The following is a 24919-nucleotide window of genomic DNA, read 5'->3' on the forward strand; positions in this document are numbered from 1 at the left end:
CAAATACAAATATAGCAGCCAGAATTAATTGGTCTATGATGTACACCCAAACTAAGGTATGTGATACTAAATGTAGAGCCAAACACAAGTAATGTATTCTCTCTGGTTAGCTTGAAGATGCTAAATGCACCACTGTAACACAGCTAGCTAAAGACAACACTGCATCATTTTAACTGAAAGCGTAGCTGTCCAAAAACCAAAAATGTCGCTGCTGCACAAACTAAACATCCGAACATGAAGACATCATATGAAGGATATTTTTAAACCAGTTTACCTTGTTTATGGACTTGTAAAACTGTTTCATCCAGGTAGCATTTTTGGGAGAATTTGCCACCGAGTGCTGCGTCTCTATGGAAACGGTGGTGCATTGTGGGATGTCAGAAGAAACTGTGCGCTACCTTTTTGAGCGTTGGAAATATGGGCTTCATAGATGAAGTGTGTGACGTTTCAGATAAAGCATCCTTGAAAATACAAGATGTCGACAGAATAAAATGTAATACAATATATACTTGGAATGTAATCATTTATTTTAAATTATCTTAAGAGACGTATAAATAAACGATCTTTTTTTAACAACTAGGTAAGCATTGGGACCAAAAAAAGAGAAACACGGATTTATATTCCCTTAAAATCCTTCTTGAAATGTCAACATTATTTTGTCGTGGATAATAGTTTATCATCCAGAAACTGCAGTTTTAATATGGCTGTTATACCTCTGTATTCTTCTGAAAAGATTCTCTCGTTTTTTTTCGTGTGGTCTTAAATGCAGCACCACTACCTACGTCACATGGCTCAATGTTTTGCTCTTTTGACATGGTGCTGCGTGGAGACATCTCTGCCTGCTAAAACCGGCTGAAACTCTGCTAAACCTTCATTTGTTATCATTTATTTAATATGCCGTAACAAGGAAACGTTTTGTTCACACGCCTGGCTGACTAGTTTACTTTACGGTTGGGAATCTCAAAGCTAAATCTGCTGTTTAAGCTTTAGCTATAGCAAGCTAGCATCAACAGTGTGGATTATGGCGTCAGTTGACAGCTTTCAGTTTTTGTATAGAGAAATGTCTCAATCATGCAATCCTTACTTTGAAACCCTGGCCCTGGTCGGTGCTATTTACACGGCCAGCAGGGCAGTAATCCTGCTCAGAGAATGCTGCTCTTTGGTCAGGGTGCATTTTCTGCCCAGAATAATCCCCAATAAGAAGAAGCTGAGCCAAAGGTTTGGAGACTGGGCCATCGTGTATGGTAAGGCTGCAGAAACTAACAGAGTGCATGATGATTTAGATGTGTGTGACGGAGAGGAGAGTCAGTTTCATGCATTTTATTTTAGGAGCCCTTCAGTTAGATTTGGGATGTAAATCCCTTTAATTTGATCAAGCACAAAATAAAGTTGAAGCTTCTTAGATTCGATATGTGTTGACAACACCACAGCTAATTATGTCTGCAAATAATCATATTCATTATTGACTTATCAGGTACTGATTTGCTCTAACAAAAATATGGACAAAAAGAGAACATTTTAAATTATGATGACATTTTCAAATTGCTTGTTTTTTTATTATATACAAATGAGAAAAGCAGCACATTTTAGGTAACACTTGAAAAGCTTGAATCAAAAGATATTAATTGCCATGAAAAGTGCTAATGTATCAAATCAATTGAGATTGGTGTTGGTTAATGTCTTGGAAATATACTAATCATCTTTTAATTTCAGTAACAAAGTGAGCTGTATTGTATTTTTAGAGCCCAAAGTGAAGTTTCTGTGCAATCGCTCTCAGTTGTATATCCTAATTTCTTCTTCACATGTATTCATTGATAGATATCGTGCTCTCTCCTCTCAGGTGCATCCGAGCCGGTGGCCAAAGCCTACGCAGAGGAGCTGGCCCGACATGGCGTCAGCATCATCTTTGTCACTCAGAGCGAGGCCTCTGTGAGAGACATCGCTGCTTTACTCTCCCAAAGCTACGGAGTGGAAACTGTTGTGCTCCTCGCTGACTTCTCTTTGAACCAAGCAGCCAGCAATACCATCAAAGAGGCCATGAAGGGCAGAGAGATCGGCTTCCTGGTGAACTGCATGAAGTCTTTGGATTCCCCTCAGAGCCTGATAGAAATGCCTGAGCAGGGCCTGTTGGATCTGGTGAATAAAAATGTAGCGGTGGCGACTCTGATGGCGCGGTTGGTGCTGCCCGGGATGCTGGAGCGCCGCAGAGGAGCCGTGGTCAACATATCATCGGGAGCCTGCTGCAAACCTCTGCCTGGGAGGGTGACACTAACTGCATTTGCTGTAAGAAAAACACTGAGAATATCTGCTTTATAAATACACATGTAATACCCCTTTCTAAAAGTAAATTCACAATATATTTGTTGTTATTTTCTCTCAACATTTCAGGGCTATATGGATCATTTGTCAAGAGCTCTTCATCTCGAGTACAGCGGCAAGGGGATCTTTGTCCAAAGTCTGATTCCTTTCCAGGTAGATGCCTTATATGTCGATTACAAGCAGGCCTGCTTCAATTCAATTCAATTCAAAACCTTTATTTATCCAGGTGAAATCCCATTGAGATTAATGATCTCTTTTTCAAGGGAGACCTGCAGCAGTAGGTTCCACAAGAAGACATAAACAACAGAACAACAAAAGGACATCATACAGCAAAATATACAGAGATTACAATTTACATATCTAACCACATGTACAGGTACCAACAGCATCTGATTTTGTAGCATCCAACCGAGCTTTAAAAACATGTAGTGGTACTAGCTTGGTAATTTTTCATTCTTTTTGCAGACTGTTCCATGTTAGTGGAGCTGCACATCTAAAAGCTTTCTTCCCTAAGACAGTCCTAGCACTTGGCACATTTAATAAAACCACAGCATGCGATCTCAGGCAATAAGTACTTTCAATTCGCCGAGAGATCAGGGAGCAGATATAAGATGGTAGTTTATCCAACATGGCTTTGTAAATGAAAAAGTACCAGTGACTGAGCCTCCGTACAGTAAGTGATGGCATAACCGCCTTGGTATACAGGGTACAGTGATGAGTAAGTGCACTGTGATACGCAGCATCTAACTTGCTCAGGTAATTGGCAGGTGCATTCATAACAAATCACCATAATCCAGCACAGGTCAAAAGGTCACAGTGACTAGCCTTTTCCTGGCCTCAAGCGAGAAACAGGACTTATTTCTGTAAAAGAAACCTAGCCTAACCCTCAGCTTTTTAAGCAGGTTATTGACATGAAGTTTAAAAGTGAGACAATCATCAAGCCAGATACCAAGGTAACCACTTCAAGTTGTATTCCTTGCGTAGTTACAATATCCAAAGCAGTCTCTGGTGTATTTTTAGCTTTAGCTTTAGAAAAGAGCATTACCTTGGTTTTATCCACATTTAAAAGAAGCTTAAGCTCAGAGAGCTGAGCCTGAATAATGTTAAAAACAGCCTGTAATTTAACACCAGCCTCCTTAATCGAGGGACCTGCACAGTACATAACGGTATCGTCCGCATAAAAATGTAAGGTTGCTCCTTCGACATTTTCACCTAAACTATTAATATAGATAGAGAATAATAGCGGACCTAAAACTGAACCTTGTGGTACACCATTAGTGATGTTTAACCACTCAGAAGACAGCCCATCAAACTGAACACATTGGGACCTTTCAGAGAGGTAGTTTACAAACCACCCACTGCATGGCTGGACATGCCTATACTGGCTAGCCTCTGCTTCAAAATGCAATGATCGACAGTATCAAAAGCTTTGGATAGGTCAACAAATAGAGCTGCACAACTCTGCTTATTATCTAAAATACTCGTAATATCATTCACCACTTTCATTGTGGCAGTGATGGTGCTCTGTTGCTTTCTGAAGCCTGACTGATGTTTAGACAGGATGTCATTTGTACATAAAAACACCTTTACTTGTTCACTCACTAAGCGTTCAAGAACCTTGGCCAGAACTGACAACTTAGAGATGGGTCTATAATTGTTTAATAAGGTGGCCTCCCCTCCTTTTAGTAGAGGCAGGACATACGCTGACTTCCATACTTTTGGGATTTTGTTCGTGCTGAGAGAGAGGTTAAAAAGAGTAGTGAGAGGTGGAGCAATAAAATCTGCAGCTATCTTTAAAAAGAAAGGTTCTACGTTGTCCGGACCAGCTGGTATTTTAGGATCTAGCTTGGTTAAGGCTTCACGAACAACATCAACAGTAAAAGGAGTAACCACATTGTTCTGAGTCACCGACTGTGGTGTTCACAGAAGCAGAATTAGAAACAGAGCCACAGGACACAAAATGCTCATTAAAACAATTTAGTATGGTGGCCCTGTCCGATATAGTGCCAGATACTGTGGTAAGGCACGGAGGTAGCTCATTACGGATATCACTGGTGGATATCGATTTTATGGCTTTCCAGAATTTTCTAGGGTTGCTCAGGTTCTTTGTGGTTACTGACAGATAATACTTTAGCACTTCTGACATGTGAAGTGAAGCTATTTCTTAGCTGCCTAAAACGCAGCCACTCTACCTCTGAGCCTGAATTCCTAGCCTTTGCCCAGGCCTTGTTTCTCTCATGTAGGAGAATAGATAATTCAGCAGAAAACCAAGGATTGTCTCGTCCCTTCACTCTAAATTTACGCAGGGGTGCATGTCTATCTATAATTTCCATAAAACCAAGATAAAAATAAGACCATGTGGTTTCTACATCAGCACACAGATCGATTTTTCCCCAATCAAACCCAAACAGATCATGCACAAAACCCTGCTCCACAAAATGTTTTTTGTCTCTCTTGATAATACGAGGTTTAACCTTTTGGACCTTAGTGTCCCTAATTGTGGCTACAACACAGTGGTCACTCAGATCATTCGCAAATACTCCCACAGCTGAGTATTTATAGGGAACATTAGTTAGAATGAGATCAATTAGGGAGGATTTATTTGGGGACTTAATGTTAGGGCGAGTAGGACTGTCAACAATCTGAGTAACATTTAAAGAGATACAAAGGTTTTTTAAATCCTCTGACACTGCAGTTAACCAGTCCCAGTTAAAATCTCCAAGTAGCACTATGCTTGCTGTACTTAAATACATTTAAGGTGCCAACCAAAGTGTGTCTAGCTAGTGAAGCTAGTTTCAAATGCACGTCTCTGTTTATATTTAGACAACATTTAACATTTGAGAGTTTTGGCTTGTAAAAAATAGCGTTTGTTTTATATTTCTCAAAGTAATGTATCAAAAATAATTGGTGTTTTTACCAAAACTCAAGTTTTTTTAGCTCCATCAATTAGCTAATTAACAAAACAATTATTGAAGCTTTAAACTTAAAGGTGGTGTAGGTAAGTTTGAGAAACCGGCTCGAGATACACTTTTTGTTATATTCCATGGAATGCTCTTAACATCCCGATAGCAATGAATATCTGAAGTGCTTTGACCAAAAATCCATTAAAAAAAACGTCATCTCTGGAAGCCGTAGCGCTATAAAAAGCACGACCAATCATCTGAGCCGGCTAAAGTAACTGGATGGCCTACCTGCCTGTCAGCCTTCCATCTGTGCACAAACTTATCTCGTGCCCTCATTGGTCATGTGCGCGTTCGTGTGTGTTAGAGGAGGGGCTCTGTGAGGAAGTGGCAGATTTGTTCCGGTTGTGTATTTTCAAATTCTAGCGCACTCAAGCTGGTTTCTCCAAAATGACCTCCCCCACCTTTAATATCTTTGGATTTTTTTTGAGACACCACACAATTAATTAATTAGGTCAGGAAATAATCATTTAATCACACACGTAACATGAATAGGTTTCTTTGGATTTTTACCAAGTAAGTATACATTATTCTCTCAGTGTTTGATAACCAGTATGTATATGTGTTACCAGATAAGTGAGCAACCACCATCCTCATCATCACCATCATCAAGACTCAACTGGTTTGAACCACAGCCGGAGGTTTACGCCCGCCACGCCATCTCCACCCTGGGGGTCTCCAACAGGACCACCGGATACTGGCCTCACACTCTGCAGGTCAGGGCGACATAAGTCACGAAGGGTGGAATCTGCTTTGTAATGTTAATGCATTACATAGAAGTATTCTACATAAATGAAGACTAGAGTAAAAATCCAATAAAAATGTGCGCAAAGCATCTGAATTAACTTTGAATATGTTGTAGATATGTTCCTAGAAGTACAATAGATCAATTTAAATAATTCAGAAGTATATATTTTTTTTTTTATAGTTAAATTCTTACATTTTTCTCTATTTAGTGTTTTTCCATTTTCATTTATCAGATGTTTTATCCTCAGAAGTAACTCAGACAGTAACACTGATAATATGATCTGGAACATAAGATATATTTCTGATCCGTTTCTCTCTGCTGTTTCTCTTCACAGTACGGACTGATGAGACGTGTTCCAGACTTCATGTGGGTTCTTGGATCACGTGTGTGGATCAGTTTAAGCTAAAAGCTCTGCTCTCCTCCCTCTGACTTACTCTAACCCACTTACTGGATCTTCTTGTTACAGAGTTTTAAACATCTGCCATTAGTCTAAATTCATTCAACTCTCAGGTTCAGTTAAGGTTGGTAGTTAAAGATAATTTCATTTATTTATTTGATGTCAGTATTTATTTAAGCTGCAGTGGAATTTGCCTAAATTAATGAATCTAGTGTATCAATATATGGTCGGACAAATGTGTGACATCCTTTAGTTACCTATAGAAACTAGACTATAGAACAATTATCATTTGTATATCAAAACCTCCCCCTGTGTTGAACGTTGAATTTGTAAAGCAAATTGTGTGTTTTTCCATGCCTCCATGGTGAACAAAGATTACAAACAAACTAGTAAATGGGGGTTCAACAACTAGCAAAACTATATTAAAAAATCAGTTTACAAAGTCTCAATGACCCGGCTGTATGCTCAGTACTTCCTGAACACATTAATTGTAACTTAAATCTTACTATTTAAAACACTTCTGTATAACAATGATGCTCAGGCTCACTGCTCTATCAGACAAGACTCAAGTGTTCAAAGGCATGGTTCATTACATGTAAGCGAATAACTGAATGTACAATTATTCTATTTGTATTCAGATCAAATGTTACATTAAAAAACACAGCCTTGAAAGCAATACAAAATCAGCCGCCATAAAATAAACAATGTTATTTTTGACACTACATATATCCTGTTATCCGGTTTTATCCATAGGGTTCCTTTTATGATGTTATTGTTTTGTGCTGACTTTCCATTTATCACTGCTTGTATCACTGTTTACTGGTATCTACCACACCCACAGTATATAAGACGTGTTCAAAGACCAAATGGCATTCACTTAAAAACACAACATCATTCCCAGTTAGAGAGACGCACTAATAACGTAAAATAATTATTCTCAATGTGTGCAGAGCTGTATTAAGCAATACCAGTTAATAGAGTTATTTTGATCAATATAATTAAATCTAAATCTCAACGTGATGTACAGTAGAGTGAGATTGTGATGTTTGTTTCATTGAGAAACGATATTTGAGATACATGTGTATATATTGCTTTAAAATTAGTATTTATTTTACTAGGTCAACAGATCTGTAAACAAAGTATGATGTATTTGTGTGGTTGCTTACACATACAATACAGTATATAACTCAAATGTGTCATTATACAATAAATGTCTTTCTCCATTCCCATACTGTCCTGTGTTTTATTTAAATGAAGTGTTTGTCTATATATGAAATGTTGACTGAACTTTATTCCGAAGGCCACACACGCTTTGTTTTTCTCCTAAAATGTCAGGATGGTGTAAATCATTCACGTGAACAGACACTGCCAGAGTTCACCCTGTGATCCCCTTCACATCAGCCAGGTCACTGAGTGTTGGTAACCTTTAGTAAAAGTGAGTGAGGCGCTGGCTTCCTAAATCCACGTTCTGCAAAACCAACCTCGACTGCTTTCAGGGGATTTAAACGCAAAACCATAGTCGATGAATCCATTGTAGGTGTACTTATCTGCAGGTATTGTGTCGGACAACAAAGTGATTATGTTCAGGCTAATTTGATAAATGTCTTCATGAAATAGGTAAAGTTGTAAAGGCATTAGGTTTCCTTCTAAACATTCGTATAGCAAGTTTTCAAACAAATACTGAAGCTTTAAGGAGGTCCTATTATGCTAAGTTTCAGGTTCATAATTGTATTTTAAAGGGCCCATGTCATGCTTTTCCGGTTATCACCCGCCCCCTTGTGTGTTATGAAGGTTTTTCTGCATGTAAACGGTCTGCAGAGTCACAAACCCTCAAAGTACACCCTGTAGCGAGTAAAACTCTAACACAGAGAAGACCTGTCTGTGCTGCCCCAGAACGCCTCGTTGGAGATTTCTCTTTTTCCATTGTTTGCTTCCTGGGTTCTGTGACGTGCCCTAACCCAAATCAACAACAAATGACCGGATTGGCCCAAATGGACCAATCCGCGGAGCACCTCACACACCAGGACCCCTTGGCTAACTAACATAGAGTCCCATTGACTTGCAAAGAGCTCCCTGAATGCTGGTAATAGACGAGTTGGGATGGTGGAGAAATGCTCTCCGCAGACCCATTCTCACAGCGTTATAAACCTTCTTACTCAATATCAAGCCACACTTATTGTTTTTACTTCGGCTGTGAGTGTTTGTGTGCTCAGGATGAGTTTCGCCCGGAAACCTGTCCGCTCCTTGCAGCAGCGGCGAGCAGCAGTGAGCCTCGCAACGTCCCGACCAATCAGAGCACACTGGGCTCACAGAGAGGGGGGCAGGAGCTCCAACAAGCCGTGTAGGACAGAGAGTGAATACACATACTATACAGAGATGCTGTGAGAAACCAATGTGAGTTTGGAACATTGAACAATGTAAATGTATTCTAGTAGAGCTCAACAATGGAATTATGATCAGTAGAAATGGCCATGACATGGGACCTTTAAAGCCCAATGTGACATATATGTATACAACCTTCTGTACAAAATATACTAAAAGTAGATGAGGTAGTTGAGTTACTTCAATTTGTTGTTGAACAATGACAATAACTAATCCATACAATACAACCATCCCCTTCCTTCTGAGCCTGTTCCTTCTCCACTGTCAAATGCAGCAGTATTGTCTCAGATATAAAACCCAGGTGTTCAGCAGCCACTCAGATTCACTGTTAGGACTTTTTTGTTGTGGTTAGGATGGTGTCCTTCCAGATAAGACACAAAAGGAACGATGAAAGAATCTTCTTCTCCTCTTACTCTCTTCGTCGTCGTCCTCCTGAGACATCTTACTCTTCGCTCATCTTTTTCTCTGTGGGTTTGTTCAACTGGTAAGTTTTTATTTGTATTTTATGATGCTTATATGTATTCTCTTTTGAGCTGTAAATGGACTGGAATCTCTTAGAGTTGGTAGGTTAATGGATTTATTGTTTTACAATAATCTACTCTGCATTTGTACCATGCACAATTTGGGAAGAAAGGTAAATATGCTGGTCGCTTGTACTAAGGCGTGAATGCAAGAAACCGTAACAATAGGCTCAAAAGGCAGAGCTACATAGTGGATGTGCAATGGTTTAATTAATAAAGTACAAAATGTAGTTTCTAAATGTCGAAAAGCTAAAAATGGGATTCTTCTTACTAACATTTATTTAACAGCTAATTTACCAAACAGTCCATCATTTCGTCGTGTAAGGATGCTTTAAAAACTATGATTCTGATTAAATAAACAAATGTAAAAAAGAAAATAACTATATAACATAAAACAAATACTTTACTTGTTGATGTTTTCGAAAGCTATGACCTTAAACTATAGCAGCTTTTTTTACTCGTTCTTTATTCGTCATTGGTTGAGCTCACATTCTTTGAAGTGAGATTTGCAACAGTTTGTAATAACCAAGGTTAAGGTCTTGGTTGTTTTGGAGAGGTTAGATCAGCAGCTGTGGCATCTATCAGTAAACTCACAAGCCTTCAGGAAATGATAAAGTGTGGCCTTGTGAGAGAGACTGTGTTCTCTGTGTTAACAACTACAGGGATTCCTGTAAGACTTTTTATAAAACTGCAAAATATAGGTCCAATCAAAGTGTTTAATTCAATTGCTAATGGAAGGAATAAAAAGCAGACATTGAAATATTCTCTTCTTGTCAAACAATAATACTGTATACTCCTCAAATAACGCATGTATACCCTCAGATTGTAGTTGTTTTTAGGTCATGATGGATTGTTTTGTTCTGTTATCTCCTCACACAGAAAGCAGGACAACTGGCGAATGAAATGGGCGAATGGGATCTGCTGGGCCGCCTGCTGGACAAAGTGCAGAGCCACTCCACGGTGATCGGCAAGGTCTGGCTCACCGTGCTGTTCATCTTCCGCATCATGGTCCTGCGCACCGGGGCTGAGAAGGTCTGTATAAATAATAAGCATTTGACACAAAGAAAGGATGTGGAATGTCTTCTAATTCCCAATAAATGTAGGGTAATAGATGCCAATGAACTCTTCAGTTCAGTTTCATGATCACTTTCGAAGTACAGGGCAGTAGATATTGACCCTACTATACTTTAAAGGTCACCTATTATGTAAAATCCACTTCTCCATGTCTCTTCAACATCAACATGTGTCACCTCTTCTTCATGTCTCTTCTACATCAACATGTGTCCCCTCTTCTTCATGTCTCTTCTACATCAACATGTGTCCCCTCTTCTCCATGTCTCTTCTACATCAACATGTGTCCCCTCTTCTTCATGTCTCTTCTACATCAACATGTGTCCCCTCTTCTCCATGTCTCTTCTACATCAACATGTGTCCCCTCTTCTTCATGTCTCTTCTACATCAACATGTGTCCCCTCTTCTTCATGTCTCTTCTACATCAACATGTGTCCCCTCTTCTTCATGTCTCTTCTACATCAACATGTGTCCCCTCTTCTCCATGTCTCTTCTACATCAATATGTGTCCCCTCTTCTTCATGTCTCTTCTACATCAACATGTGTCCCCTCTTCTTCATGTCTCTTCTACATCAACATGTGTCCCCTCTTCTTCATGTCTCTTCTACATCAACATGTGTCCCCTCTGTGTAAAGAGATTCTGATTTTTTTGGCTTGTGTAACCATTAGCCAATCACCAACCAGTAGGCTGCTGGGACTCCCAGCAGCTTCTACTGAAGCCTTCCGAGTAAATCGCCAGAACGCAGACACCTCCTCATCTCCACCGCTCCCATGTTTTATTTTGTGTTGCCATAAGTTAGTCTCTCTTCGTTGGTGCGCGGGGCTAATGCTAATGCTAATAATGCTAAAGCCAGCAAATACAATGGCGGCTTCACAAAACTTTTTGGATTATTACGGGGGGTGGATTGCAATTCGCCCAGCCAATCAGAAATGGGAACCTTTTTATCCCAAGAAAGTACCGGACTAAAAAGGGGTGAAAAGGTTCACAAAAGGGTCGCAAAAAAGTTCTAGTTCCAGATATTTTTGGTGTGAACGCAAAATCCCAGGAACTATCGGAACTATTCCTGGGAAAAGTACTCCGGTGTGAAAGCGCCTATTGTGTTCTTTTTAACCAAATCTCTCAGAGGGGCGTGGGGAGTGGCTCCTTATTTTCATCTAAAGTAACAGACAGAGAATCAGCACTTTTTTGAAACAGGGCTGAAACAGAGGGGATTGTGGGTAATGCTGCAATGATCTGTTTGGTGTTTGGAGCCAAACGCATCATAGACATGTTTTGTATGTATCTGAGACCTATAATATATTGATGAAAAACAGTATACTAGGGGACCTTTAAACTCTTAAAGTTTGCATGATTTATAATCTTTCGTTCTCTATTCTCTTCCTCTAGGTGTGGAGTGATGAGCAGTCCGACTTTGTCTGCAACACCCAGCAGCCCGGCTGTGAGAACGTCTGCTACGACATGGCCTTCCCCATCTCTCATGTTCGCTTTTGGGTCCTGCAGATTATTGCTGTGGCGACTCCCAAGCTGCTATACCTTGGCCACTGCCTCCATGTGATCCACCTGGAGAAGAAGGTGTGTTGCTGCAGTGGGTGTGGTATAAAAGAGTACCAAACAATGGCAGAGACATTAAGATCGGTTCTACCACTGATCCTTTGTTGCCACATTTAGACGGCTGTTTCCAGATAAACTGATCCCTGCAGGCAAAAGGTTGATTAACCCTTAAGTTGTGTTCGGGTCTCCCGTGACCCGTTTCAAGTAAAAATTATATAATAACTACGTTTTTTTTTACGGAACAAGGCTTCATGATATCCTCCACAACAGGTATATAAAAAACAGATGTTGACCATTTTAGCCAAGTCTGAAGGTCTCTAAAAAACAAAGTGTATAATTTGGTGTTGGGGTCTGGGGATACCCAGCAGAATTGTTGGAGGTGACTCAGGGTCAAATTTGGCCCAATCAAGATTCATCTTTGACTTTAGATACCCCTCCCCCTCCCCCTTCATCCACTGTAACAATCATTTAAAACTCTTTGGGGGGAGATTGGATTCTAATATTAGTCTATTATAGTCAGATAAGGTATCCACTGTCTTCACCATAGGAAATATGTGAGTGAATTGAATCACATGTTTTACTTAAATATGTGGTGTAATGTGTTTGGGGCCATAACATTAAATTACAACAGGATTGTACGGTTATGAATGCATAATAAGTTAGTGATGATGTAGTTAAAACAATATTGGATGATAGTGATTATTTTTGAGTGTTTTGGACTGAGATAAATCATGGGTCAAAAGTGACCCGCGAACACCATGAACGGTAACAGCTTTTGAACACAACACAAGGGTTAAAGCAGCTTTAATGTGAAACTTACAATTACATTCTAATGTACAAGTATAGCACCATATCACACAAAAGCAGTCCAGAGAGCTTTACATAATTAAAGAAAAGTGCGTACGTACATACATAGACATACTAAACTCAAATCTATTTTTAAGCACCTAAAACTCACTTCTTGGTTTTAAAGCTAGTTTTGTTGTTGGCAGAGGTATTCATGACAGAATTTTGTATCAACACTTTAACATTATCTGAAACTACTCCTGCAGAACGCTCAACTTATCTGCTAACCACGGATATGCTGATCTTTTATATTATGCTCATATCTTTTCCCAAAACTTTGATAAAAACACAACTGCCTCCAAGTTAGGAGGTAAAAAGCAGAACATGCAACAAGTGTTTTGAAATATTTGGCAAAACTGAAAGCTAATCTCATACATTTCCTGGACTCCTAAGGTGTGAAGCATGTTTCATCGGCTTTTATTGTCATTTGTAAATAGCTACAGCGTAGATATGTCAATGAAAATCTTAGGTCACAGGCTCCTCCAATGGTGCAACATAATAAAACAGACAAAATAGTTGCAATTAATACAAATAAAATAGAATACAAATAGTGCAAGGTTCACCTTATTACTTCCAATTAATCTGCAGTGCCTCATATGGAGGGTTACCAAAACCAAACCTAAATCTGATTCTTCCAAATCCAAGGTGAAGGAGAGGATGAAGAAGCAGGCGGAGTTGGATGACCAGACCAGCCTCTTCCTCAGGAGAACCTACAAAATCCCCAAGTACACGAAAAGCACCGGGAAGATCAGCATCCGCGGACGACTCCTTCGCAGTTACGTCCTCCATCTTGTGGCCAAGATCATCCTGGAGGTCTTGTTCATTCTGGGTCAGTACTTTCTCTACGGCTTCACCCTGGCGCCTCGCTACGAATGCGAGCGCTCGCCCTGCCCCCACAAAGTGGACTGTTTCCTGTCCAGACCCACGGAGAAGTCGGTCATCATCTGGTTCATGCTGGTCTCTGCGCTCGTGTCCCTGGCCCTCAGCCTGGTGGAGCTCTTCTACCTGTTTGTGAAAGCCGTGAAGGAGTGCATGGCGAGGAGGCAGGACTACACCGTGACCCCCGTGACGCCCCCGCCTTCCGAGAGGAAAGCTTTTAAAACCCGTGACGAGATGATACAAAATTGCGTCAACCTGGAACTGGAGCTACAAGGGCGAAAGTTAGGGGTCAACGGGGTCAATGGGAGGAGTAAGATAATACTGCCTGAGAGCAACAGTTTGGGAAGGGAGGTGCACATCTGAAACATGGGGCAGGTTGAACATGTCCAATTCAAAACACATCATATCAAATCAAGATTTATTGTATCCCCAAATCACAAGAAATGCCTCAAAGGGCTGTTCAAAGCAGACAAAAGCAAAATACAAACGTCATAGCATACAAATTATAAAAACATTACAACATAAGTATTGCCATGTGATAAAAGCATGTGACTAAAGTGATGGTGATGGAGATGGAAACTACATGAAGGTGATGGAAATTAGTTGACAAGGAAGACAGATGCGAAGAGATGGGTTTTTCAGTTTGCTTTCAAAGGAGTCAACGGAAATCGCTTCGCGGATCTGAAATGGAAGACGATTCCAAAGGAGAGGAGCTCGGAACGAAAAAGCTCTGCCACCTACGGATGATTTGGGAATTCTGGGGATGGAAAGGAGAATGAGTTCCAGTGTGTGTGTGCTTTGGCTTTAGAGAGGTGTGTGTGTGTGTGTGTGTGTGTGTGTGTGTGTGTGTGTGTGTGTGTGTGGTGTGTGTGTGTGTGTGTGTGTGTGTGTGTGTGTGTGTGTGTGTGTGTGTGTGTGTGTGTGTGTGTGTGTGTGTGTGTGTGTGTGTGTGTGTGTGTGTGTGTGTGTGTGCGTGCGTGCGTGCGTGTTTGTGTGTGTCTGTCTGTATGTCTGTGCGAGTGTGTGTGTGTGTGTGTGTGTGTGTGGGTGCGTGTGTGTGCGTGCGTGTGTGTGTTTGTGTGTGTCTGTTTGTCTGTATGTCTGTGCGAGTGTGTGTGTGTGTGTGTGTGTGTGTGTGTGTGTGTGTGTGTGTGTGTGGGTGGGTGCGTGTGTGTGTGTGTGTGTGTGTGTGCGTGCGTGTGTGTGTTTGTGTGTGTCTGTCTGTATGTCTGTGCGAGTGTGTGTGTGTGTGTGTGCGTCCCTGCGCGCGCGTGTGTGTGTGTGCATGTGTGAGTGTGTGTCTGCAGCAAATAAAGAGAGAAGGAGGGGGAGTAGCCAGCTTCTGTAAACAGGACTCAGTCACAGGCAACATTTCACTTTTCGGGCATAATACAAAAATAATAAACCGCAGATCCATCTCTTTAAAAAATAGCATCAGAAGTTTTGCTGATAGGTTTTAAGAAGGATGCTTTCTTGTAATAGTTTTTAGACAATGATGGTGTGTCATTTTGTTTTCAATAAACCTCCAATATTTGCTAATATGTGTCTGAATGTTACTATTCATATTACAAACACTAACTAGTTGATGAATGATTTTATATGCAGTTAACACTTTGTTAACCGAGTATAGCTTATTATATTTGCCTATGTTCAAAATATTTGCATTCCTAAAATAATTTCTTCCTCAAGTATCGGGTAAATATTAACAAAAAGGGCAAATAGAAAATACCTGTTATTGCTATTATTTTGAGAAAGAAATGTTTAGAAATAGCCATTTTGGGTGGAAACAAGTTCAACGCTCTGTCCAAACGTAACAAATACACATTCTTATTCAACGCCGTACAAAACACAAAGGGTACAAATATCAAGACTTAGTTTAAAGGGACTTATTTGATGTGCGCTAAACTTATATTGGCAAGGTGTGACTTAGAGTCTGCTTTATATGGATGTTTCTGATAAGCTAGGCTATTTAGCTTAATATTTAGTTATTTTATCTCATGTGCTTTATCGCTATTACTCTTACTTTTAGATAGATAGATAGATAGATAGATAGGTAGGTAGGTAGGTAGGTAGGTAGGTAGGTAGGTAGGTAGGTAGGTAGGTAGGTAGGTAGGTAGGTAGGTAGGTAGGTAGGTAGGTAGGTAGGTAGGTAGGTAGGTGGACGGACGGACGGACGGACGGACGGACGGACGGACGGACGGACGGATAGAGATAGATAGATAGATAGATAGATAGATAGATAGATAGATAGATAGATAGATCGATAGATAGATAGATAGATAGATAGATAGATAGATAGATAGATAGATAGATAGATAGATAGATAGATAGATAGATAGGTACTTTATTGATCTATTGATTTTAATCAAGTGAGAGTAACAAGATATGGTATCATATCATAAAAATGTAAATGTTTCAAACCTCAAGAAGATTGTTTTTCCACACACTTTCTTAAAAGGGCTTTTTCAAAATGAACTAAGGGGTGAATGATACTGTAGAAAATGCATCTGTTTGAAGGGGCACTTTGTGTTTACTATTAGACTGTTTATTTATGACAGTTATTTGCTTGTGTCTGTATTAATTGGCACTAGATGGTAGAACTGCATTATTTACAACTATACACTTATTTAACATGCAGTCAAATATGCAGAATATTCAAATATGAGCAGCAGTGGTTTTTATCCTTTGTGATAACCAAGTTGTTTATTTCCAAACATCCAAGGCCATTTAGCTGAGATACTGAGCTCCTGTCAATTATTACACTCACCGTCTTCCAACAACTTTTTTTGCCCTCGTTGGCTGACGGGAACAATGTGACATTTCTCGCCAGATGTGTGTTGTGCAACAATCTGCATCAGTCCTCACCCAGCTAAAAACTCCAAGGTCCAACTCTAAAGTTAACCATCTGTCCCAAACGCAGACAGTCCTCTCCGACGGGTCGCCAGGTAAGATGCAACCATTGTTCTCTGCTTCAGATTTTACGCATGTTGAAAGAATATCTGAATATTTGTCAAGGGTACAATCCAGGCTGGGAATGTAGAGTACCGTTGTTTATTTTCATACAAATAATAATAACTGTAAGAAAGTTTTAATTGTACTTTTGGCTTTTCTTTACCAGTATTCGTATGACTTATGAAATATTACCATATGTCTTGAGTTGCCTTCAAGACGTATGTTTAATATGTTCATTCTATATAATTAGAATTAGAATATAGTTGTTTCTAATGTTAAATGAACACAGAAAAAGTCCTTTTATTTTATTAGTGTTGTCTTGTTTAATTGTATTTACGCCTTATTGGTTTGAAGCCACTGCTCTGCTGTTTTTTCCGTTCAAAATTCTGACTATTATTTTAGGAGAGTATATTGACCAGCTACCTCATGACTCGAGGAGCTCTGATTTCCTCTTTTGCCTCAAGTTGGCGGTTCAAGAACTTATTTATTTTAACCGAATTTAAAAAAGAGACTTTACGTCTTTCTTCCAGCAGCATGATTGAAGTTAATATTTCAGGTAACAAGGTGTGGCGTAGGATCATTGCAAACATAATGTGGTATCAGCTCATGAGTATTTTCTTTGCTCTTTGTATCACAGATTAGTAACTGATCATCACAAAATAAAGATGGGAGACTGGGGATTCCTGTCGACTTTGCTGGACAAGGTCCAGTCCCACTCCACGGTCATCGGGAAGATCTGGATGAGCGTCCTCTTCCTGTTCAGGATCATGGTCCTGGGAGCGGGCGCTGAGAACGTTTGGGGGGACGAGCAATCGGGCTTCCTCTGCAACACTCAGCAACCTGGTTGTGAGAACGTCTGCTACGACTGGATCTTCCCCATCTCGCACATTCGCTTCTGGGTCATGCAGATCATCTTCGTCTCAACGCCAACGCTGGTCTACTTGGGCCACGCCGTGCACGTCATCCACCAGGAGAATAAAATGAGGGAGCGCATGTTGAGCCCTGGGGGGTCCCGACTGAACAAAATGCCCAAATACACGGACGAAAAGGGGAAGGTGACGATCAAGGGGAATCTTCTGGGGAGCTACCTCACGCAACTAATCGTCAAGATCATCATCGAGAGCGCCTTCATTATTGGCCAGTACTACCTGTACGGCTTCATCATGGTGCCCATGTTCCCCTGCTCCAAGAAGCCCTGCCCCTTCACCGTGGAGTGCTACATGTCCCGCCCCACGGAGAAGACCATCTTCATTATCTTCATGCTGGTGGTGGCCTGCGTCTCCCTGCTGCTCAACTTCATCGAGGTGTTCTACCTGCTCTGCACCAGGGTCAGGTGCGGCTCCCGGCGTCACACTCACAAGATCACCTCAGCGGAAAACCCTGCCAGCCTGTCGGGCACAAAAAGGCAGACCATAGAAGACGCACTGATGCAGAACAAGATGAACATCGAGATGGAGAACAGCCAGAGCATGGGGGGAAGTATGGATGGAGCCAAAGAGGAGAAACGGCTGCTGAGTGGACATTAAAAAACATTATGATGCATTAAATGCTTGTTTTAGGTTTCTGGTTCCTTTTTCAGATACATCTAAAAGACTCAAGTACAATAGGGTGTACATATCATAACACAACAACAACAACAACAACAACAACAACAACAACAACAACAACAAGGAAAAGCACGTTTAATGTGTAGTTAAGAAATGTTCTTGCTGAGTCTGCATAAATCCATGTTTTGTAGGGGCACTTTGTTAGAATGTTACATGTATTTTTTATTATTTAACAGGAAATCTAATGATGGAAAATGTGCAATTTTGATGATGTCTTTATGCTCTTAGATACCCACTTGTTAATCTGTTAGTGAGCAGAGTTTTGTCCTTGCCTAGTTTTGTCCTGTAAGTTATTGCCATGTATCCAAAACGATTAATTTGCTCACTGATAAACAATGATTATGATGTCGATGATTGTGGTGAAAAAGTGTTTCCACTGAAACATGTTTATGTGCTATGTTGTTTTTAATAAATTATTGAGGTTGGATTGAAGAAAAACTGTTTCATGACTGAATAAATGATATGATTTTTCAAACACCTTTCTTTAAAAGATGATTGACACTTTTTAGTAACACTTTTAAGCTGGAAATAATGGGGTTTTTTCATTACCGATGAGTAAAAGATATTTTTTTATTAATTGAGTACATTTTTAAAACCGTAAAAAGTCAGAAGATTATAAAAAATGTCATCCATCCCCCACTGAGCGTGATACCTCTGGGTTCTGCTCAGTATTAATCCTGATCCAGATCACCGCTTCCCAGAGCCCATGGTTCAAATCATAAAGAGATATTCATTTAAATATATTGTTAAAGAAAAACTAACTTTTGAGAAGCTGAAACCAGTTTTGTCCTTATTAAAAACAACATTAATGATTAATCGATAAGCAACATTTGAGAAAACCGTTAATCATTGCCGCTTTATGAGTGTTTTTTTGCTTCAGAATAGGGTGCGTTCAACAGATTGATAAGTCAACCTCTGATTCAGAGAGAGGGTTTAATAAGTTAATGTGAGGATAAGGGCATTTACATAAGATGAACTGTGCGTCACACACACACCTGCATTTTGCAATTCAATACAACATCTCTGCAAAGACCCTAACCCCTAACCATAACCCAAACATACTTTGGGGAGATTACAAGATACATTTGCTCCATTTGTTGAGAATTTCTGAAAATTAAAATACTTCCTCTTGATGCAATCTCAACCATGTGACAATCCTCACGTAGTATTTATTCAGGGTTAAACTGGATTTCATAACTGTGTACACAAGTTCATTGTCATTGTGTCCTTGTCCTTAAATCCCTGAGATTGTATCTGAAACAAAATGCAGAAAAGGCATTTCTTTCATAGGCGTTTTTCAAACAGCATCATTATCAGAATGTGACCCTGATAATGGTAAACAATAACCTGGAAAAGCAGTAAAAAAATCCTGAGAACATTATTTGTTTTATTGCGGTGCCAATCAATCATTAACCTTTACAATCTTGTTAGTTTTCTGGCCAAAATGGTCCACTTTAAATCTATCATCTCCAGATGTCACGACAACGTGTCAGCGCTCACTGTTGCGCAGTATCATCGAACCTAAAGTTCAAGGTACCACATACACAGCTTTGCTTGGTTCACTGGGCTCTCCGTCAGACTTCTCCACAGCTGGTGAGCACTGTTTGTCCGCAGAGGCCTTTAAACTCAAAGGTAAGCTGGTACCATTCTTTTTTCCAACACAAAATACAAGATTGAATTAGTTCAAAAGTACATTTAGTGATGTTACTTTTGAATTAAACCAATCTACCAAAATGTTATATTATGATGGGTATGAGTTTGTTTTTGACATTGGCAGTGTTGAAAGCATGTTAGCAAAAGTGGGTGTGTGAGTACGGAGGAACTCATTAAACAATATATAATAATAACGAATTATTAATAATAAAATTCACTATTTTCTACATATTTCTAAATTGTTCTCACGATTCTGAATTTTTTGGAAACAAAATTAAATGTTTGTCCTTTGACGAATAGAGCCATGTTGTGTAATGAGGATACGTGTGCTTTTATTCTTGTGAACAATATCTATATATCTATCACAAAAACATCTGTGGAAGATAAATTCCTCTCCTATCAGGACATCTGACCTCCTATAGTAAGACAACTTGAGATAAGTTGTTGTTATGCAATGGATGTTATCGATCCTTCTTTACCATGCGAACATACTATACTATAGATTAGGAGTTTTTACAACACGGGTTTATGTCTTTGAGCAAAAAAGGACCTTGTGCTGTTGTTGATGTTTAACCTTCAAGTTAAATAATAATCAGAAAAAACTGCACCACGCCCAATGTGTTGAAAAAATATCAAAATGCTTCATCCTATACCTTCGTGGTGTGAAATGCAGAATGAAATTGAATAAAAAGGAACATAACTTTCACAAATGATGCATCTGTTCTCCAAAATATGATACTAGATTAATACCATGTACAATCTGTTTCACCTGACCATGATGTGCCAAATGATTTGGAAACCATTGAGCTAAATAAAATGCCATTAATTTAAAAATAATACGTGTATCACCCTGTGGTTGAAATACACTTCAACATGTAGCGTGTTTTTTCTTAACACATCCAAGTTTCATGAAAGTCAAGCCACTAGTTGTTTGTAAAAATGCTACCAGATGACCAAATCTAACAAAAAAAATGTTTTAGTCTTGAGTTTCCATCGACCTCTATCTCCGGTTCACTGAATAGATGCTTTGTAAGACTATTTAAAGTTGTAGGGTCTGCATGTAATAAGTAAACGCTGATATTACTGTGTAGGCTATATTTATATGGGTTAGGGTTAGGTTTTGGTTAGGGATAGGGTTTTGGATTCTCGGTTGAGAGTGGGTGCACGGGCCTGAGGATCTGTGGATGGGTGTATGCAAGTGTTATTCGACATAGGGTCAAATATGAGGTTTTAAGGTGCTTGGACCAATTCTGGAAAATGTGAATGTTGAGAGGGGATCATGGGGGTCTGATTTTCCAAAAAATCAGCTGAAATCAAGGACTCTGGTTCCCAATATGATGCATTGCTGGAGCCAGAACCAGGCTCCAGGGGTGAGCTGGTCCTGGTAGGGGGAAGCAAGGGGGGAACCAGGGGATAGCTCGTGTGTTTGTGACTAAAAGGCTGAGGAATGGTCGGCTACAAGGGGTTTGTTGTGCTTGTGACTGATTGTGGGCTGTGGGGTCTGCATGTAATAAGTAAACGCTGATATTACTGTGTAGGCTATATTTATATGGGTTAGGGTTAGGGTTAGGGTTAGGGTTAGGGTTAGGGTTAGGGTTAGGGTTAGGGTTAGGGTTAGGGTTAGGGTTAGGGTTAGGGTTAGGGTTACGTTTCTCCTCTGTCTTTATCTGATAGAGTCTTCCGTTGTTAGATGCCTGCAATATCATAATTCATTCTTCTGTTTGCTCTCCTCACCAGATCAGAGACCATGGGAGAGTGGGGATTTCTGTCCTCTCTGCTGAATAAGGTCCAGTCCCACTCCACCGTCATCGGGAAGGTCTGGCTCACGGTGCTGTTCATCTTCAGGATCATGATCCTCGGAGCCGGAGCAGAGAAGGTCTCCTTTTGTTCATCAGTACTTTACTTTGAGACGTGTTTAACCCAACCGATGAATTACTTTTAGGCTTTACGGTGAAATAACACTCTCTGCTGGCCGTATTAAGGTCCACAGTATCAATTTAACTTATTTACAATCCTTGTCAGGTTTTATAACAATACCAGGACTTGATGTAGCCTGTAGACTGTTCCATGTTCATTGGATGAGATTTAATTCCAATTATTGATGAATTGTGTTATTTTCTAGGCATTATAAGCACTTTTTTAAATCTTAAATGACAATGTTATACTAAAATGTTAGGTGCAATCATCTATCATCAATATATTTGTAAATGAACGGTGGTGTATATAGCTTCTGTAACTCAATCCCTTTTCTCCTTAATTGTTACTTTTTCATTGTTTTACCTTGTTTTTTGTTTTACCTTATTTACTGCCTGTGTTTTAACATGTTCTGTTTTTTTGTTTTATTTGTTTTGTTTTAATGTTCTGTATTTTAAATTGTTTTATTTAAGTATCCCAGTAATGTCTGTTGCATGTTTTAAATGTATTGTATTTACTTGTTTAAAATGAAATGTGTTTTAGGTTGACTTTTAAAATCTGTCCGGGGACTACAGATGAAAAATAGCCTCTTGGCTAACTCTGGCACATTTACAGAAATGTTCATTAATGTTAAATAAATGAATAAATACAAATAAAAATCTGAAGTTTCCAGTGGAAGTCCATAATGATGCAAATAGAGGATGATGGGAAATATGTGCAATGAATATATAAAAAGCCTTCACATAAAAGCAAAAGTACCATAGCACTCAGAGGACTGCATACTGCTGGATGTAGGTGGGTGGGAGGCGTGGATTTAAAAAGAAAATGCATCAAAAGTAACCTCAAGAGTGGCTGTCTGCTAGAAAGAAAGGATAAAGTGTCCTGTAAGGAGGACTCAAAAAAGAAAACATGATACGGTGCCATAAAGGAAAACCTTTTGTGTGCTTTTGCCCCAAAAAGCATGCCTTTTTTATTTTGTATCGCTACTGAGACATCCTGACTCCTCCTCTGTTGATAATAATATAAATGTATCTTCTGAATATTACAGGTGTGGGGTGACGAACAGTCCCAAATGATATGCAACACCAAACAGCCTGGCTGTAAGAACGTCTGCTACGACCACGCCTTCCCCATCTCACACATCAGATTCTGGGTCCTCCAGATCATCTTCATCTCATCACCGACGCTCATCTACCTCGGACACGTCCTGCACGTCATCCACGAAGAAAACAAGCTGAGAGAACATAGGAGCGACATCGTCAAAGTTCCCAAGTACTCTGACGACAGCGGCCATGTCCAGATTAAAGGCGACCTGCTGGGGAACTACATGACCTCCATCATTTTTAGAATCCTTTTGGAGGTAGGGTTCATTGTTGGGCAGTATTATCTGTACGGGTTCATCATGGACCCGAGAATAGTCTGCTCCCGAGCCCCCTGCCCCTTCACCGTGGAGTGTTACATGTCTCGCCCCACAGAGAAGACCATCTTCATCATCTTCATGCTCGTAGTGTCCTGCATCTCTGTCCTGCTCAACGTAACGGAGATCTTCTACCTGGCCTGTTTACGCTCAGCCAGACGAAAGTCTAAAAAAACAGTCGCGTCTACGGCCATCACTCTTCACCCGCTTCTAAATGGAGGCATTCTGACCAAGAGTGACAAGATGAGCCTCCATGATGCCTGAATATATAATGCCATTTAAATAGTGTAAAAAAATGTACACAGTTGCATAATTACTGAGAAATGTTTTGACTGAAATGAGTCCAGTTATTATTTATGTGATGCTTAAGAATTTCAGACACAAATTTGAACTTTTTTATGAATAAACAATTATTCTAATGTGCACAAGAATAACAGGACTACAATAAACTGTACCCCTGAGGCAACCTTTGAAAAGTTTACAGAAAGTGAGTATTTTGTTCCTTGCTGTTTTTTGTACTTGACAAATCTCCGCAAATTTGGTTTAGCTTTAGCTGTTGTTGCTCAGAAACGGTTTTCAGGGCTGTTTTTGCCATCTTACTTTTAAGTTTCTTCAATAACGTTAAAATTGCAGGCCCAACTTGTAATATTTTAGTAACAAATCAATCTTGTTTTCCCTGTTTTGTATTTGAATATGATTGTATGTGCCTTGTGTTTGAGTATATTGTAAAAAGGAGTCAAACAATGTTTATTAAAATATTCTTTTGTCAAAAACTGTATCTGAGTCAATGATCACTGTTTTCATACATGTGCACAAATCCTAATTTATTTTTCGGAAAACTGAAATATTTGAAATGGAAAACAAACAAAAACAACAACAAAATCTTGAAAACCACTTTTAATAAAACAATTGCGAAATAAAGACAATATAGTCAGATGTAATATAAACTAATTTATTTTTCGCCAGATGGCCAGGACACCAAGTAATGGAAAATGTGGCTTAAACACTGCTGGATGTGTAAATATTCCCTGTCAATTTCAAAGGTGATGACATGTCAATGTTGTGTACACACCTTGTGTTGGCTGCCCCCCAGTGGCAAAACAAATCAATACTTGGATGAAAACTCCATTCACATGTCTCTCTTGTAGTGTTTTGGCTTTTATGCAACACTCACCTAGTGTCAAAAAGAAATAGATTCAGTTGTTATAGGAATTTTTATATACACTGTAGATCTGCCAAATAATGCATCCACAAATTATGTAAAGTTATTCCAAAAACATTTATGAATCAAAAGCGCTTATGAGGGTATATATTTGGCCGTTTTTGTCTTAAAACAAACAAACAAAAACAGAATAACATACGACCAAAATAAACCAAAATAAAAACATCTTCTAACATCTTTAAGTCGTCAATAATGTTAGATATACTCTTTTTAAATATGATTTCGCATTGAAGATGTGTTGCTTTTATATTTACACTGCATTGTATGTTCTCTTCTGTAAACAAACCTCAAAAATATTCTCATATTTGAGCTCAAATTTCTTGGTCCACTTTGTTTTTTGGAATACATTTAACAAATTATGCTTTTAAATAGTGGTGGGGACACAATTGGACCATTCTGAAAGTTGTCCGGACATGTACCCACTTTAAAGGACAACTATGCCATTAATGAACCCCATAAATAAGATTATATAGATCGAT

At 39.4% G+C, this 24919-nt stretch overlaps 5 protein-coding genes across 5 annotated transcripts in view; 4 read left to right on the forward strand and 1 right to left on the reverse strand.

Annotated features, from left to right (window-relative positions):
• The window catches only part of tbc1d32 (TBC1 domain family, member 32), a 101679-nt gene extending 101323 nt beyond the window's left edge, over nucleotides 1-356 (reverse strand). The window contains 1 exon segment of the mRNA XM_034217130.1: nucleotides 275-356. The gene's annotated coding sequence lies outside the window, so the exon portion shown is untranslated.
• A 439-nt stretch (nucleotides 357-795) lies between these two features.
• Nucleotides 796-7651, forward strand: hsdl1 (hydroxysteroid dehydrogenase like 1). Its single transcript, XM_034217131.1, has 5 exons — nucleotides 796-1244; nucleotides 1841-2283; nucleotides 2389-2472; nucleotides 5852-5995; nucleotides 6362-7651. The coding sequence occupies exons 1-5, from the start codon at nucleotides 1022-1024 to the stop codon at nucleotides 6431-6433; spliced, it is 966 nt and encodes a 321-aa protein (XP_034073022.1). The 5' UTR covers nucleotides 796-1021; the 3' UTR covers nucleotides 6434-7651.
• A 2579-nt stretch (nucleotides 7652-10230) lies between these two features.
• On the forward strand, nucleotides 10231-14038 carry cx34.5 (connexin 34.5). The gene is made up of 3 exons (XM_034217133.1): nucleotides 10231-10359; nucleotides 11786-11971; nucleotides 13442-14038. Exons 1-3 carry the CDS (start codon nucleotides 10231-10233, stop codon nucleotides 14036-14038), a joined length of 912 nt encoding a protein of 303 aa, XP_034073024.1.
• Nucleotides 14039-16511: 2473 nt separating this feature from the next.
• cx32.3 (connexin 32.3) lies at nucleotides 16512-18672 on the forward strand. Its single transcript, XM_034217129.1, has 2 exons — nucleotides 16512-16620; nucleotides 17265-18672. Exon 2 carries the CDS (start codon nucleotides 17293-17295, stop codon nucleotides 18151-18153), a length of 861 nt encoding a protein of 286 aa, XP_034073020.1. The 5' UTR covers nucleotides 16512-16620; nucleotides 17265-17292; the 3' UTR covers nucleotides 18154-18672.
• Nucleotides 18673-19796: 1124 nt separating this feature from the next.
• On the forward strand, nucleotides 19797-23994 carry LOC117546768 (gap junction Cx32.2 protein-like). The gene is made up of 3 exons (XM_034217132.1): nucleotides 19797-19866; nucleotides 21625-21763; nucleotides 22850-23994. Exons 2-3 carry the CDS (start codon nucleotides 21635-21637, stop codon nucleotides 23480-23482), a joined length of 762 nt encoding a protein of 253 aa, XP_034073023.1. The 5' UTR covers nucleotides 19797-19866; nucleotides 21625-21634; the 3' UTR covers nucleotides 23483-23994.
• Nucleotides 23995-24919: the final 925 nt, after the last annotated feature.

The sequence above is a fragment of the Gymnodraco acuticeps genome, unplaced genomic scaffold (genome assembly GCF_902827175.1).
Source record: "Gymnodraco acuticeps unplaced genomic scaffold, fGymAcu1.1, whole genome shotgun sequence".
NCBI lineage: Eukaryota > Metazoa > Chordata > Actinopteri > Perciformes > Bathydraconidae > Gymnodraco > Gymnodraco acuticeps.

Excerpts from the sequence above, each read along its gene's own strand:
- hsdl1 (XM_034217131.1), top strand. The coding sequence starts at position 1,022 with ATGGCGTCAGTTGACAGCTTTCAGTTTTTGTATAGAGAAATGTCTCAA. Across the intron at positions 1,245-1,840 it reads AGACTGGGCCATCGTGTATG|GTGCATCCGAGCCGGTGGCC; the intron begins GTAAGGCTGCAG and ends CTCTCCTCTCAG. Across the intron at positions 2,284-2,388 it reads TGACACTAACTGCATTTGCT|GGCTATATGGATCATTTGTC; the intron begins GTAAGAAAAACA and ends TCAACATTTCAG.
- cx34.5 (XM_034217133.1), top strand. The coding sequence starts at position 10,231 with ATGGGCGAATGGGATCTGCTGGGCCGCCTGCTGGACAAAGTGCAGAGC. Across the intron at positions 10,360-11,785 it reads TGCGCACCGGGGCTGAGAAG|GTGTGGAGTGATGAGCAGTC; the intron begins GTCTGTATAAAT and ends CTCTTCCTCTAG. Across the intron at positions 11,972-13,441 it reads TGATCCACCTGGAGAAGAAG|GTGAAGGAGAGGATGAAGAA; the intron begins GTGTGTTGCTGC and ends TCCAAATCCAAG.
- cx32.3 (XM_034217129.1), top strand. The coding sequence starts at position 17,293 with ATGGGAGACTGGGGATTCCTGTCGACTTTGCTGGACAAGGTCCAGTCC.
- LOC117546768 (XM_034217132.1), top strand. The coding sequence starts at position 21,635 with ATGGGAGAGTGGGGATTTCTGTCCTCTCTGCTGAATAAGGTCCAGTCC. Across the intron at positions 21,764-22,849 it reads TCGGAGCCGGAGCAGAGAAG|GTGTGGGGTGACGAACAGTC; the intron begins GTCTCCTTTTGT and ends TGAATATTACAG.